The sequence below is a fragment of the Vespula pensylvanica genome, chromosome 15, assembly GCF_014466175.1.
Source record: "Vespula pensylvanica isolate Volc-1 chromosome 15, ASM1446617v1, whole genome shotgun sequence".
Taxonomy (NCBI): Eukaryota; Metazoa; Arthropoda; class Insecta; order Hymenoptera; family Vespidae; genus Vespula; species Vespula pensylvanica.
The window spans coordinates 181,690-198,808 of NC_057699.1; the positions used below are offsets into that span (position 1 = coordinate 181,690).

General features: G+C 31.7%; 1 protein-coding gene across 4 annotated transcripts in view; it reads right to left on the minus strand.

The window, feature by feature from the left end:
* Positions 1–5,132: 5,132 nt before the first annotated feature.
* LOC122634638 (zinc finger SWIM domain-containing protein 8 homolog) overlaps positions 5,133–17,119 on the minus strand; it is a 44,882-nt gene continuing 32,895 nt past the window's right edge. Inside the window, exons 3-21 of one of the 4 annotated variants that reach the window (XM_043823768.1) lie at positions 13,187–13,371; positions 12,778–13,088; positions 11,506–11,938; positions 11,168–11,419; positions 10,793–11,086; positions 10,104–10,709; positions 9,853–10,029; positions 9,572–9,758; positions 9,204–9,333; positions 8,973–9,129; positions 8,685–8,881; positions 8,104–8,596; positions 7,899–8,027; positions 7,601–7,811; positions 7,036–7,343; positions 6,811–6,918; positions 6,360–6,727; positions 6,130–6,279; positions 5,133–6,026 (exon numbers count right to left, since the gene is read on the minus strand). In XM_043823768.1, the coding sequence (XP_043679703.1) occupies positions 5,960–6,026; positions 6,130–6,279; positions 6,360–6,727; positions 6,811–6,918; positions 7,036–7,343; positions 7,601–7,811; positions 7,899–8,027; positions 8,104–8,596; positions 8,685–8,881; positions 8,973–9,129; positions 9,204–9,333; positions 9,572–9,758; positions 9,853–10,029; positions 10,104–10,709; positions 10,793–11,086; positions 11,168–11,419; positions 11,506–11,938; positions 12,778–13,088; positions 13,187–13,371 (4,763 nt within the window). In that variant the 3' untranslated portion in view covers positions 5,133–5,959. Of the gene's footprint in view, positions 6,042–6,129; positions 6,280–6,359; positions 6,728–6,810; positions 6,919–7,035; positions 7,344–7,549; positions 7,812–7,898; positions 8,028–8,103; positions 8,597–8,684; positions 8,882–8,972; positions 9,130–9,203; positions 9,334–9,571; positions 9,759–9,852; positions 10,030–10,103; positions 10,710–10,792; positions 11,087–11,167; positions 11,420–11,505; positions 11,939–12,777; positions 13,089–13,186; positions 13,372–17,119 lie in introns of all 4 variants that reach the window. The other 3 variants (XM_043823767.1, XM_043823765.1, XM_043823769.1) reach the window with 3 other exon arrangements.

Here is a 17,119-nt window from a genome sequence, read left to right on the forward strand (position 1 = left end):
AATGAATATATTTATTTATGTACGATTTGCTACACAACATTGCTCGATAAAAAATTCTTTTTTTTTTTCATTTTTGATTTTTTTTCTTAATAACGATAAATATCCATGTCACACGAGATCCGCTTTTGACTCATCTATGGATCCTAGTCTTAGTCCTGTTTATATATTCGAGATTTTAATATGATCGTACGCAAAAAAATATCTTTCCTCTTACAACAAATCGGTGATAGGAAGAATCGCTAAGTTTTACCACGAAATGTTCGTATTATGCTATTCGATCGAATCTTCTTTTCTTCTTTCTTTTTTTTCATCTCTTTCTTTCCTTCCTTCTTTCCATTTTTTCTCTCTCTTTTTTCTCTTCTCCTTTTTCTCTACCTTTTTTTTTATCTATTTTTTTTGTGTTTTTTTTTATTTTTATGTTTTTTTTTTATTTTCTTTTCATCATCATGATTATACCTGAGCTGTTGGCGATCGATTCTAGACGCACGATTACGCTAAAAAAGTACTCATTTATTAACGTTTCTAAAACGTTTGGCTACGTTTCATAGATTTCGGAAATAAAGGTTCGTCGCCTTAAGATTTTTAAACGCACAGGAGTTAAATGTGACCTATGTAACGCGTTCTTCGTGTTATATGAAAAACTCATTTTTCTTTTTTGTTTCGTTTTTTTTTCCTTTCTTTTTTTCTTCTTTTTTCTTCTTTTCTTTTCTTTCTTTTTTTTTTCTTTATTAAATTATTGAACACATATTCGAACTTACAGTTTGTTCGAGCCGTGTAACGCACACGCACGAGTAAAAGTGTATCGAGTTTCGAGATCATCGGCCATAAGGCATTTTTCTTAATATTGATATTTTTTCTTTTTCTTTTTTTTTGTTTCATTTCGATTTTTAATAAAATCATTCAAAACGAACGAAAGACTAACAAATTTTTATTCTCGAATGAAAAGGAATAGAAAATGTTTTATTAATTTTCAAATTTCGAATACGATCGAGCTCGCGCCATCTACGATTGACGCCATTTTTCGATTTTTAACATTATTGACATTCATTCAGATCTTATTCGATCAAATTTTTCTATATGATCTCATATATTTCTACGATACACTAATACCATTTGGATCCTTAATAAGACTAAAACAAGAGTCTAACGTCGCCCCGCGGCGTTAAATCTTCTTCATTTTTTCTTTCTCTTTTATTTTTAATTTTCTTTCTTTCTTTAATTTTTTTTTCTATTTTTTTTTGTCACGTAGCACTTTATTTCAGTTTTTTTATTTTCTTTTTTTCTGATCAAGTGTAAAAATATAATTCTCGTCGTGCTTTCTTACGCTCTCCATTCTTATTTCTTTTTCTCTTGCTCTCTTTATCTTTCTTTCTCTCTCTCTCTCTCTTTCTCTATCTATCTATCTCTTTCTGCATTTTCTACGTTTTGCGATCGTTAGAAATGTAGAGAATAAGATCGGCTTTCGAATAATCATCTTCTCACGTAAGTACATACATATGTACTGTGAGCGTCGAGAATGTATCCTATTTTCATTTTTAACAGACTCGAACGTGCAGGAAAATTAATTAATACATGGATACTTACTTCGCACGATACTTTCTCATTCTTTCGCAAATCTTTATATTTATATTCATATGCACATAAAGTATTTATATTTCATATGTGTATACGTATATATATTATATTATATAGATTGACTATAAATTAAGGAATAATTGGAATAACTCATTTATTAAAAGCAATAGAAAAAAATGTATATGTCAAGAAAAATTCCATGATTTTGTTTGTCATATATTTTAAGAATACAACATAGAGAAATCAATTTTCAATGTTAAACCGGAATTTTTTAATTTTTTTGATATATATTTTTTTCTATTGTTCCTAACAAACAAGACATTTAAATAATCTTTAATTTATAATCAACTTGTGTGTGTGTGTGTGTGTGTGTGTATACACACACACATATATGTTGTGTGTGTATATACACATTTAACGGGTGGTCCATATAAAGTGTTACAAATTGTTTTTTTTTCTTTTTTATCAAACTAATGAAATAATAAAACAATTTAATGTTTTTTTCAATCGAACGATTAGATCTTTTTGTATTAGTAATTATAAAAAAAAGAAAAGAGAAAAAGATCAAATACATTCAAACTTATAATTGAAACGATTTCATAAAAAATAATTTGTAACGCTTTATGTTTTATAACGTTGTGTATCTATGTATATGTTTATATAGATTATGTTCGGCAGAGAAATAAATAGGATGCTAGCGATCTACGTGAGGATTTTCTGTGTCTTGCTATGCATCTCGATAATGTGTGTATAATCTTTCATATGTTTCTCTCTCTCTCCCTCTCTTTTTCTCTTTCTTCTATTTTCTTTATCATTCTCGTTTATCGTTTAAACCTCTCATCCAGTGATAATTTACAGATTTATAATGTTTCTATAAAGAGTTTGTTAATAAAGTAGGCTACTTAGATAATTATTATTCGCTATGGATAACGTTATCGACTATACACAGAGCCTATACGTCGTACAGACATTCAAGAAATGAATGTGCCTCAAATAAATGCTATAATAAGGTCATTTTAATAACGGAATTGAAGAATTGAAAAGGACAAAGATAAAAAAACGAAAATTAAAAGAAAAAATAAAAAAGACAAAAAGAACAAAACAGAAAATATAATGAATGTAATTTCACGAGTTTTTCATTTTATTTTTGGTGTAATCATTTATTATATATATATTTTTTTCGCGCAGCAAAAGAGATATGATCACGTCATACTATTGACAGATTTTCTGTTGTTTTTGATGGAAAACTAAAAGTAAGTAGATGGCACTCTTTCCGTGATATAAATGAAATAATAAAAAATGAAAAATTATCTTTGCAAATCCTCGAGAATGTATGTACCTTATCGCTATTTCTATCCTTATCTTTCTCTCTTTTACACAAACACACACACGCACACACGTGCACGCGCCATACACACACACATACATACAAGCATGCTTAACACTTTTCCTTTCTATCCTCTTTCTTTTAAATTATTCTGTGTACTGCCTTTCAAGGTCGTCTTAAAAACATGGATGTGCTATACATTTACTTTTATATATGTAATCGCATACGTTATTTTTAATTCTTTCTTAATGGTAAAACAGCGTAATTTTATTTATAATAACACTGGCGAATAATACAGAGTAATTAAAGACGAGTTTCGTTCTTTCTTTCTCTCTCTCTCTCATCTATCTTTCTTTCCTCTCTACCCCTTTGGACAATATGTCGTCCTTTCATAGAATTTTCTTGACTTACGTAAAATGTTCTTTTTTATCTCTTCTTTTTTTTCGTTTTTTTCTTTTCATTAGTATTTTTTATTTATTTCTTTCTTCTATATAGATTTCGACGAGGCACTGTTTAGAGTTCATACTAAAAACAATAATAATTACATATATTATATCAATGTTCACGACACACGACACTCTCATGGACGCGCATATTCGTAGAGTACAGCATTGTTTTATTTTTTCTTTTTTTTCAACTTTTTTTTTTCTTCTTTATTTGCTTTTTTTTGTCATTATTACATATTGCAAAATAAATCTCTCTTTGCTCTTACCGTTTATCTCGTGGGTTATTTTTTTGTTTTCTTTATTTATTTCTCATTATTTTCGATTACTTAATCTTAATAATTCACTTAGGCTACCGAATTTTCAAGGGAGAAATGAATGGTTCCATCTTGATGATTATATTCTGTTTCTTTTTATCTCTTTCTATTCCTTTGCATAATAGTGGAAGATGATTTGAATATACTGTCAGGTCATTGGGCGTGTATGTGTGTATATGCGTGTGTGTGTATATATATATGTATATATGTGAACTAATCTGTAAAGTATTCTTGTTTTCTTTTTTCTCTTCTTCGTCATATTTTTTCTAGGATATTTTTTTTCTAGGAGCCACCAGAAACATATTACTCGATGATATATACCACTTTTGAAATTTCGAAGGCTTCAAAATTGATCACATAATTTATGTGATTAATATTAAAATGATGAAGATTTTTATAAGCATTTTGTAATTATACCTATAAATTAGAAAAAAAATAGGATTATAGGGGAAAAAAGAAAAAGAAAAGAAAAAAAAAGAAAGAAAAACAAAAAAACAATACAGAATATTATATCGGTTTTTGTGGGGGTGGGGGGTGGGGGGCGAAGGTTGCAAATTTTTGGTTGGGTGGCTCAAATTTTTGAGGTGATATGTCAGCTATATAACTTTGTTCCTTTATTTATATATTTCAAATTATTTTAATTTAAAAATTACAGAGATCATTTCCTTTACGGATTGTCATTAATGACAGACAATGATTATGTTGCAGAGCTGCATGTAATATATGTACGTCTATGATAAAGTAAAAAAAAAAAGGAATTAAAATAAGATATATATATATATAAATATATATATATATATAATTAATAGTACTAAAAGAAAAAAAGAAAGAAAGAAAAAAAGGAAAGAAGAAAAAATGAATAAAGCCAATAAACATGGGGAAATTGGCAAAAGATATCAGTTCTCTCACTGATTATGTGATTCGAGTGTTTTTTACGACTATAAAAATTTTCGATTGTAATGTCCAAAGGGGTTATATATATATATATATAAGGTAAGTGATATATATATTATATATAATATATATAATATGTATATATATGTATATATATGTGTGTATGTATGTATGTATATATAAATCACTTACCTAGATAAACATTCTGTTTTGAATTTTCTATTACAATTATATAAATAGGCATTATTGATATTAAAATTTTTTACTTGTTTACAAAAATAAAATAAGAGAGAAAAATTCGTTCTATCTATACGATGAGTCAAAATAAAATTTCCTATCTAATTGCGGCTAAAAGACGATCGGACGATTTAAACTAAAAACGAGGAGTGGTTTTGTTTTTCTTTTTCTTTTCTCTTATTCTTTTTTCTTTTGTTGTTGTTGTTGATGTTGCCCGCATTATTTCTTTTTTCTTTTCATATATATATGTGTATATATACATATATCTATAGATATACATATGTATATATACATATATATTTCTTTTTTCTTCTCTATTTTCGCTTTTCTTTTGATGACTTTTTCTCTCTTTTTTTTTTCTCTTTTTCTCTATCTCTCTCACTCGCGATGTTTGTACGCGATAACGGGGATGAATTTTGAATGAACGATTAACGAACAAGGACAAGTCGTGAAAAATTGGCATCGTTATTTTTTCAAGTATTAACGACGATGCTATATGTATACATGAGTGGATGCATTCATTGGATGCTACAAATTAATTCGAATCGATTGAACACGCGATAATCCTTCTTTAGATATGAGATTTCCTCTTTTTCCTTTTTTTTTTCTCTTTTTTTCTTTCTCTTCTTTCTCGTTCCTCCTCCTCTTAGATTAAGCAACTTTAGCTTATGTCATCATGGATATCGTGCATTGATCGAATTGGATCGAATGGGTGCTCATCTCCGTGATGAATTTTCCATTTTGAACGAAAATCCTAAGACGGTTTCTATGGTGCGAGCTGCACGGAAAATATGTCATCCGATATTGTTGCCTTTGTTATCGTTGCCACTTACGCGATGTTTCCACGAGGACGAACGTAAACAGACGTTATGAAAATCCTGCCCAAATCGTCCTTGTTGAGGATGACCGACACGTGAACGCGTCCGACGTTCTTGATGAGATGAAGATTGACGTTGATGCGAGACTACATTCGGTGTGCTCGTCGTAATCGCTGCTCTAGCCGTCGTGGTCGTCGTCGTCGTCGTCGTCGTTGTCGTTGTAATTGGTGATAACGATGCAGCTACCGTTGCCGTAACAGATGCTTGTGTTACGACGATTGTTCCAGGGGTTGCTGATGTTGGATGGGGTAATGACGTCCCTCTCGATATGCCTGATTCCGCTCTATGTCATTTGCCGTTTTGTTGTAACGCCGCATTGATTTGCGCCCATAGATCTTTGTTGCACGACTGAGATCTGAAAGCATACGGCCTTCGTTTGTTTTTTATTCTTTCATAGTTGTCCTAAAAAAAAGAAAAAAATTTCCCAAAGTTATTTCTTATTAAAACAAATAGAGTACCTTTTGATAGATTGAAGCCATTCCTTGAACTGCGTGTGCCCTTCTGGAGTGATATGGAATGCCGCTCTTGCTGCACAAACTACACTGGCAAAGTCCTCGTAATCATCAGGTGCCAGATGATACAACTTTTGATGCATGCATTGAATATACCTAAAATTTATAATTAATATAAATTATTATTTTTCTCTTTTTGATACGTCAACGATATTAGGTATCAATCGTTAACTTACATTTGCTGACACTTGTGTACGAGCGGTGCCAGAGGAGCCGATCTCAAGTGTTGTAACACCAGAGTTGGATTATTTCTGGCGAGGTAATGTGCTGCTTCGAGTGCCACTTCGTGAAGAACAAACGGACTGACGATGCTATTCACCGTGCAGACACACAACTGATGAAGGTATTGCGAACCCAAACGTTTCGAAACTCTTAATAACCATTTAACGTCTTCTCCGTACGGTGGATTACGTGCATACTTTGCTTGAGGCCTATCGTCATGAACTCTACGAGCTAATGTTTCCAAGGCTAGCATACCTACGCGATACGCCGCAACCAATGCCCTAAATTGCTGTTGCCTAAACGGTTGATTTTGTCTATGAACCTGATCGAAGAAAAAGGAGAAAGGAGTGAAAAACGATTATTTTAAGAGAAATCAACTATCGTAGAATAGCGTAATATATTAACCTGTGATTGCGGTCTTACAGTCGATATAATTGGTTGAGACTGTACTAATGCTGGTCCAGGCAAACCACTCTGTCCGGGGATAGGACCATGTGTTACTCCCGCTTGAACCTGATAAAAAGAAAAAAAGAAAAAAAAAAAAAAAGAGAAACCACATTTAAATTATAAACAATACATTTTCAAGGATCCTTCATTTGTTGTCTAGAAAAATAAAAATAATTTGCATACGTTAACTGGCATGGTTTGTTGCATGGTGAACAAATGATGCGTTCCTGGCGGAGGCGGAGGTTGCGGTGTGTAGTATTGCGGCACTGGCGGTGGCTGTGCAGCTGGTGGTGGATGATGCGGATGTTGTGGATGTTGAGGATGCTGTGGGCATCTAGGATGAGGCGGAAAGCCTGTGTGATACATTTGCATGTGTGGTGGTGCAGGAGGTAGTGTTACTCTATGCGAAGGCATCGGACCACCAAACGTTGGAATTGAATGATGAGAATGTACGAAACTGTAGGGAGCTACCGCATACGGCATGCCAACTCCTGAAAAGAAAGAGAAGCAAAGGTTATATGTATCGTTAGTTAACGCGTGAACAATGTGAAGGCATTATGAATAATGATTTTACGCGTAAATAATTATAACTATATTTAATTTGAACGGTGGCTTATGTTAATTTTTTAAGTATTTAGAAACTAATATTATTTTTATGACCTCCAAAAAAAGAAAGAAAATACTTTTATCTAAACACCTGGTTGTTGTATTATTTGTGCTTCGTGATTGTAATACTGTTGTACTGTACCCAAGGGTGCCAAAGTCGTTACAGTGGGATGTGCAGAATATGGCTGAGGAGGTGGTTGTGTACTAGTTACGACAGCCTGTGTCGGGCCTGGTATCATTTGACCTGCAGATAAATCTACCGGAGGACCAGGTTCTACTAAAAGGGCACTGTTAAGATCTAACTGTAAAGAATCGTTTGGCATCTCATCTTGTTGTTCTCCTCTAGGTGTGTGCTACACGTAAAAAAAAATATGTATATTATAACGTTAATCAATCCTTTTATTTTGTAGATAAGTTTGAACGTAATATTATAAACTTACACGGATATACAGCTCATACCAATATTTGGCAACTTGAAAAAGTACTTCTGGATAAACACCGCCACCTTTCGCCGTGTTTTCAACCGTGATACAAGCTTTTTCCAACATGACGTCACTTTGTTCCTTACACTGTAACATGAAATTTTCAATAATATTAATTAGACGTTAAACGATTCTTTTATCTCTATTCTTTTATAAAGTTTACCTGTAAAATTGCTCTTTGCACTTCGTTTGGATTAAGAGCATGAGCATGTGGTAGACAAGAAAATGCCAATTCTGCGGCCGCTCTAACCATATTTGGATCGCTCCCTCTCGAAGATTTATCAGCGATACTGACAGCTTCGGGAGGAGTGAGATGACCTTCCCAACTTTCAATGAGGAACCATATAGCCGGCGCACCAATTTCCACAGCTTGTCCAGTGATCCAAGATACATGTGTAGAATAAGTACGACTCAACCAATTAGGACTGACGCAATTATGAAGACCAAGAGCGTACAAGCCCAGTTGGAAGGCGCACATGTGCAAAGCTCTGTGTGGTACATGATGATTTTGATTCGTTGATACTTGAGTGAACAATGAAGTTGAACTGCTACCACCTGCTTTAGCTAATATAGTTTTAGCTAATTCACACATGAAATGTGCACCAGCTTCGGATGGTTGGTTAGGGATCGATGGGCATACTCGCTTACTCTTGTACCTGTAAAATGATCAAAATTAAAAAAAAACAAAAAAGAAAAAAAAAAGTAATATTACTAATACGTATGTATTATCGGTGGAAAACAAACCTTGTTTCTTTAGTTCTAGTAGGTACAGGTTGCACTAATGGTGGTTGAAGAGTTAACGCGCTCATGCTATTTTCTAACTCTGCGCTTGTACTACTGTGTGGTCTACTGCCATTACCAATAACATTGTCATTGTTTCCAGCAACATCAGTGCCTGTTAAAGGCGACAAACATTCGTCATCCGGCAAATGTGTTGTCGTCTGAAAAGTAAATAATAATAAATTTTATACAAATGAATTTGTTTAATTACATAACAGTCAATAGTAATTAAAACAATATTTAAATTCTTGCCTCAGGCTTGGTGATAGGATTAGCAGTGTAGTAAATACTAAGAATAGGAGACTTAATTAATTGATGAACATCACGATCTAGAAGTTTGTTCATTATTCTAGCTACTTTAGCTGGTGCATCCTTGTAATGTACAAGAAGAGTAATCGCCAAATCGCCCCTGTAAAACAATCAAGAAATAAATCATAACTTTATTTCCTTGATCGTAGAAACGTCTAAGGATGATTAACGTACCTTTGACGTCTGGTACCTTCGCAAAGAAGAGGATGATCTGCTTCACTTACGTTCGCTTTGAGTCCTAAAGCAGCAACAGCTGCGTCGAAACCGAGAGCTTCATCAGCTTCTTTGTTAACTTCTGGACCTCCTATAAACATTGTTTTCTTTTTTCTTTACTTTTTTATTCTACTTGAGTATATTTAATTAATATTGTAGATATATGAGAAAATGGAGTCTGGTTGGATCGAAATTTAAATTTGGGTCACCGTGTGCGATGCTTAAAAAAACAGCGTAATCAAGATTCCATTTTTTCATAGACTCATCTTTGTGTGTGTGTGTGTGTATTAATTTATTTATATATGCATGTATGTCAAAGATATACATACTCGGTGTATTTAAAGTATCGAATATGAAGCTTGCTAAAATAATGGGTAGCAATGCATGCCCTCTTGATCGTAATACGCCATCTCGCAATTGCGCTGCTCTTTGTCTCACCATATTCAATTCTGCTTGACTTAAGGGAATTTTTTTCAACAAACCCACGAGTTCGCTTTCTTGATGTGCTAATTTGACCTGAAAAAAAAAAAAAAAGAAATGATAACGAAATTAGCTGCAAAATAGAAAAACTTCCAATGGTATTAACCATGTTGATAGATGCAAATTTTACCTCTAAAGGTTTCGTATTCGCCGGCGGTCTTGCCATTTCTAAACCATAGAGACCAACTCTGAATGCAAGATTGTGATATTCAGGATTTTCAGCGAGCACCGTGCACAAGAAGCAACATTTTGCCAAAGTGGCGGAGGCAAGGCACGTTAATTGATGTGACGCTGGATTCACTTGTTGCTGTAACGTATATCTATTAGGTATCACTTGACTAATACCAGCGGAGACGAAATAGATAAAATCTCTAATCTTACCTTTTTCTTTTTTCCTTTCAATGGCACGGGAGGTTCCTCTATCATTAAATCTGGAGGATTGGCTAATAATTCTTCTGCTAATCGAACACACAGTATACAAGCCTCTCGTGTATGTCCGTGCGCATAAAGACCCTCCGCTCTAGCAAGAAATATACCCCAGGGATCTTCTGTTTTCTTTAGATTGCCCAACAATGCACTCGCGCTCGGGGCTATGGTGAGAGGTGACTCAGTTTTCGAATCATTTCCTGTATTATTCACTGTCGCCTTTGAATCGTAATAATAGACGTTATATTCGTCACCAGAAGGGCTATCGCTGCTAGAGGATGAACTTTCATCTTTTGATTGTCTTCTGGAAGCATCATTCTCTTGTTCAGATTCTTGTTCAGTCTTTGATCCTGTTGCTTTAGCCGTTGCCGTACGCGACTTATCACGATAGTCGACGAAATTCGTCCTGCCACACTTTACTTCATTAGCAACCTTATTGTTACTACTTTCACTACTATCACTGTGACTTTCCGATGATACGTTTGAACAATGTTTATTCGAGTCTTGAACATTTTTTAAACTCACGTTGCTATTCAATGAGGATTCACTACCTCCACCCTCCTAAATGTTAGTAATGATCATGTGTTATAATTTTGTTTACAAATTAAAAATTATTTCCAAATGATTTTAATGATTATATCAACCTGTGAATCTGTATCTCCGCAATTATTTAACCTGGCACATCCACGTCTAAGTAGTAGTTGAGGTTCAGAAATATCGGCCATATCAGTATCATTTTCGCAAAAACCTTCAGAACTAACGCTGCTACGATTTCCATCTCCGCCGCTGCCTCTTGAACACAAGCCTGGAAATTCTCGCGGATTCAATCTTCGTCTATCCGTATAACTAAATTCTACGAGACCTAAGGATACAGGTCGTCTGCTGTGATGATGAGAAATAGGTGGCTGACAATTCAAGACCGCTGAACTCGAATTCACCTTTATCAGATGTACGTTTACACATATATCAAAAATACAAATCAAAAATAATTGTATACTATATAAGAAAAGATAACAAACCTGATTTACTTCGGTACCGCTATCACCAACATGTCGAAAACATGTAAATGGACAATGATACATGGGATTGCTTTCAGCCGTATACGTGATACCCGGCAAACTATATTCTTCCCAATCTAAATAACACGCCTCAAGAGCTGTTTTGAAGCCAACGAAAACGGTTAAATCGTTCTTCAATGAATCCTTATAGCTACTGCTATTATTTTTATTATGCGAATTATGGGATACTGAGGTACCACGACTTTTAGTGACCTAGAGATGGATAAGACAATAATATTAATTGATAACATATATAATCAAGCCCCTCGAACGTATAAGTATATTTTTATTAATATTACTTTATCAATGATCTTCATATGCCATGCCATAAATTGATCATGAAGCATCTCTCGTTCGGCTGGTGACAACCCAGGATTTAGAGCAGCCAATCTCCAAAGAACGATAATTTCGTCGCAGAGCGAGGAACACGCATGTTGAGATGCGTGAACGTTGCTGTTCATATTAACATGTTTACCGCCACCATGTCCTGTACCATTCAATAGAGCTACTTTCGTGTTAAACCACCAAACAATGATTTGTTCACAGGCCATGCACTCTTCTGTGATAATTTCTAAAAGCGGTATTGCGTTACGATCTGTTCTCTTAAACATTTCACGTACGATCGAGAGCAGATTCCACATTCCCTCTGGTTCTCGACCTCTCAATGGTCTAAGAAGCGACGACCACTCGGCTGCAGCCGGAGGTGCGGTAGTGCTCAAATAGTTTACGTCGCTGAAAAATATTATTGAATAATGTCAATTAAACGATATTATTATTGCGAGTATATAATAATATATTATTATAATATCGAAATTTTAATAACAAAAATAAATATTGGATTGACCGACTATAATGTTCTATGATTGGTAATAAACTGTATTATTAATAATGATTATTTTTTATTGTGATTAGTTCAGAACGTTTACGCCGCACTTCTACGTATGTAAGAAAACATCACCACATCTATAATGATAATAAAAGTAGTACTGTGTACATATATATTGTAAAGGAGCATTTGACAAAGTTTTAATAAATACTTTTTTTTATACTTAGTGATTCGTTTCAATTTCATATCCCCGATGAAAATGAACGGCAATAAAGCGGATTTTTGAACATTTCATATTTTTATATCAAAGGAAAAGCAAAAATGTAACGCGAACGACAAAAGAAGAAAAGATTTACGAAAATGATGCTTCAGTTGATAAGATTGTTAAAAAATGATTCGCTGGGTTTAGAACTGTAGATCTTAGTTTTGAACACTTGAGAAAAATTTTCAACATTTATGTTGATCAAATACGATGACACGAATATATATCGAACCGCGAATAACTAGAACTATACAATTTATAAAATAGCAGATACATTAAATTTATCAAGAATAATTTTAGTACAGCTGATTTAATTATTAATCGGCACGAACTTTTTGGACAATCCAATATTATACATTACAAGAGATATCTCGTGTAAAAAAAACAATTACAACACGTCAGCATAATAATATTGGTATGAATCATCTATAAATTGTAACATTTTGTTGATAACTACGTTTTCTGTAACAAAAGAAAATTTACCTGAACACAATAGGCGCTGGTACACAGAACTTGATAAGAATTTTCTTAATGTTATCGTGCAACGTTTTCTCGTCCAGATACCAAGATGTCTGATCGTGTGCGGAAGCACCTGCCGTAGGATCAGGAGCACCACAATAGCTATTGATGGCATTCGGTTGGGCTGACAACAATTCGTCCAAGAGTAATTGAGCAGTGGGAAGAATCTGTTGTGGCAATTCGCTTATAAGATATTGAGCAAATTTTTGCAACTGATCTCGATGCAATCGCGACAAGGATTCGCTCACTGGTGCTCTTAGGCAAACTTGTGTCGGCTGAAAATTGTTTTTTAATAAGTTTTTGATTGACATATTACTACTTGCGATCTTGATAGTAAATATGGAAAAATGAATGATTAAGATTATATTTTTACCATATGTATTCTATGAAGACAAACAGCAACTACGTGTGCACACCAATAAGCTTTGGAAGTGCAAGTACAATTGCACGATGTGATCTTTCGACGGTCGAAAGTTACTGCTACATTAGATTGAGATCTAGCGACACCAGACGTTGCTGAGATTACTTGCGGATTTACGCTGGCGCTGAGGTGAAAACCTACAGAAAAATTATAATATATTATTATACGTAATACATGTGTGTTCGTATGTGTGTATATATTTTTGTTATCTATACAGAATAATGGGTATTGTATTGTATTTGTATTATAAAAGTTTTATTACGGAAAATAATATATATATCCATATTCTTTATTAAGACTATGAATATTCAATTTTGCAGACTTTATATGTAACATTATCTTTTTTTCGAGAAATTTCTTTTGCAATATTAAGAAGATTGTAAAAATGTACTTCTGTAATAAGAATAATATCTATTTGAAAACAGTATGACACTTTAAATTTTCCTATATCTATCTATCTATATATATATATATATATATATATACACGTAATTCCGAATGAGACAGCCCTGCGGGTGAGACATCGGTATAGCCATCTGATTTTTTACATATAATCTGATTTTTAGATATTTTTAGCGGTAGAACTGACAATTATTAACAAAACTTATAAACAGTATTCTTTGTTAGTTTTCATTCAATTAAAAAATTAGATAAATTTGTAATACAGAAATCAAATATTCTCAAAAATTATAATTTCTTAAATTACAATTCAGTAACAATTTTCCAAAAAATAATAATTTTTTCCGAATACGAAGCATCAATATAGATAATATTTGAAGATTATGTTTATATTCGTACGGTGAGATATTGTTATAATATTATTGAAAAATCAAGTGAGTCATCATTCTCGTGATAGATGGTTCAATTTTTTGGGGATAATTGTAAATTCGTAAAATTATACATTATTACTTTTTTACGGCATAAATCAAACATTTTTATTTTTTGTGTTAATTATTTTTAATGACATAGACCTATTAAGTTTTTAAATGAAAAACAACAACAAAGAAAAACATGTACCTCAACAAAAAATACAAAGAAAAATAAAGAATCATGCCTCACCTGATTGTTCTCAAGTATACACGTCATTAAGTGTACTTTAACGAATTAGAAAAGGTAAGAAACGTTTAGAAAAGGTAAGGGAAGGTAAGAAACGCCTAAAGTAACAAAACGTGCAAAAAATTCAGGTCAACCTACACGAAAATGTCAACTTTACGGTAGATTCATTTTCGGATGAAAATTTTTCAGATTTTGTGATCCAAGAATTTGAAAAAAATTTTAAGGAAAAAGATAATGTTAAATTCGTCGGGAATAAGAGCAGTACAGGTGTACATTGAAACAATTGGAATCAAACTGGATTCGAAAAAATTGGAAACAATTGGTTTCGATATATAAGATATGATAAGTACTTTTCCGAAGATAGAATTTATGTGATCTATGTAGAAAAATTTTATGCGAGCAAAAGAAATAATGTTTCTTCTTTTATCTTTCTTTTTTTTTATTTTTTTTTTCTTGGGCCATGACAACCTGAATCATACCTGAATCAACATGAGTCACCTCATCCAGACTGAATGAGTGAGATGGCTTTTTGTATGAGAAACAATTCCTTCTTTTATTTTTTTTTTTTTTAGAAAAATCTGAAATTATTTTTTACTTTTATCTTTATATTATAATTTTTCATATATCTTAACTTCTACTAATATATTTATTTTCTTTGATTATCAATTAAATTGACAATGTATTAAAGCATTAAAAAAAGTGGGTCATCGTTTTCTGATTATATATATATATATATACAAATATTTATGAAGACATTAATTTTTACTAAATTAGTTCGGCATTCTGTATATTAATATTTAATTAACAACTTCCCATTATGATAAAAGCTTTTTAATTCTACCTACGATAAAAATGACTCGTCCTTTGAAGTTGAAAAACTCTTATCTGTTACTTTTTTTCACATCTCTATCTTCATTAAATTTTTTTTCCATTTAAACGATTTTCCAGAGCCAAAAATAAATATGATATTCAAAAGACACTATTTCTAGAAAATATGTTGGGCGACCTTGCACTTTTCAACATCAAGTTTCATTTTATATTTTTTTAGCTTGCTACAGAAATGTGTGTGTGCGTATGTATGAGTATGTGACCTTGTATTATCGTACTGTAAAATAACTTACCTTTTATAAATAAGAGTCAGATACTTTTTTCAGTTTATTATTTAAATTGTCCTATTGTTAATAATACTTTTCAAAATTAATCATTTTTTTTCTATTTAAGAATTCATCATTTAAGTTTTTCAATTGTTTTAACTTAATCATTTCTTTCGATTCATTTTAAATTAATTGTAAATTGGCAGTCTCATATTTCGGCATATGAAATAATATTCTTTTTATCGTCTTCAAAATTTGTTTAAATATTGTCTAGTAATTTGCAATATATTTTTATATGTAATCTAGTTTTCATATTTAATTACAAAGATATTACAAATTAGTGTATGTATTAATTTTATTGGCAAGGTAGCGAAAAATGTCCATCAGGATTATTATGGAATCTAATGATCTTTTCAAAAAGCGCCGAGACAGATTAATTTTATTTTTAAAGGAGATAAGTCCTTATCATATATATTCATCCATTTTGAGCTAACACCCTAAGAAGAATGACAACCTTCTTAAAAATTTTTAATGGCAAGAGGAGTCAAGTGGCATATCATTTGAAAAGTCTTTTAATTCTTTTTTACAATGATACTATTTCTAAAATTTTGAATCAATAGTTTACGAAACAATACGTTTCGAAGTTTGAAGTTGAAAACAAATTTTTAATTTATTAAATATACGAAATGTGTATCTCCGATCTCCATGCAATAATAAAATCTTTTCTAATATCAGTGTTACATGTTAATCTGAGGACATTATTTAATATATTATTAAATGTCCTCCAAAAAAAAAAGAAGAAGAAATCAATATGTGTGAATAATCAGAAAAATAATGATTTAGAAACTGTCGTATTACATAATATGATGGAGTTTCATTACTTTTGGAAAAATGGCATAATCGATCATTTTGAATAATTTATATGATCAATGATCGTATAAAAGAAACTAAACTATTAAGTAAGACAGTTTACGATGTTCCTAACAAATTATTTGAAAAGAAGGATGGATCAATATTTCTTTTTATGCAATATAATAGCTCGCACATTCATTGGACGTTTTATAAAATGTTTGACGTACCACGCAAGAAAGATTTAATTATTACTGTATAGAGGTCGGCGATATGTATATTAAATATTTAGTAAAATAAAAATCGTTTTTAACCTTAAACGTATTTTATCTGAAATTATTGCTTAAAAAAAAAGAAGAAAAAAAGAGAGTACCATTGTCTATTTTCTTATATTAGAAATTATTAAATTTCATAATAAGCTTGGTGGACATTTTTCATTGGGACTGTGTGTGTGTGTGTGTGTGTGTGTGTGTTATATAAATATTATTAAATATAGATATATTACATATTACATTATATGTATATATTTGTTACTGTATTATATATATATATATATATATATATATAAAATACCATAATAAAATAATACATATAATATTTATGCAACCCATATAATAATATTTATGTGAATAACAAACGCATAATAAAAATAAATAAATACAATAAAATAAATGTTTCTTAATATCTTTATCAAAGATATATTGCACGCTTCAAATCTAACCTCTATATATTACATATTCTTATTATACTTTTGAATTATTTAAAAAAAAAATCTATAAAGTGCAACTTTCTTTTTATGCAATATAATATATAATTTATTAATATTATATAATAAATTTCATAATAAGCTTGGTGGACATTTTTCATTGGGACTGTGTGTGTGTGT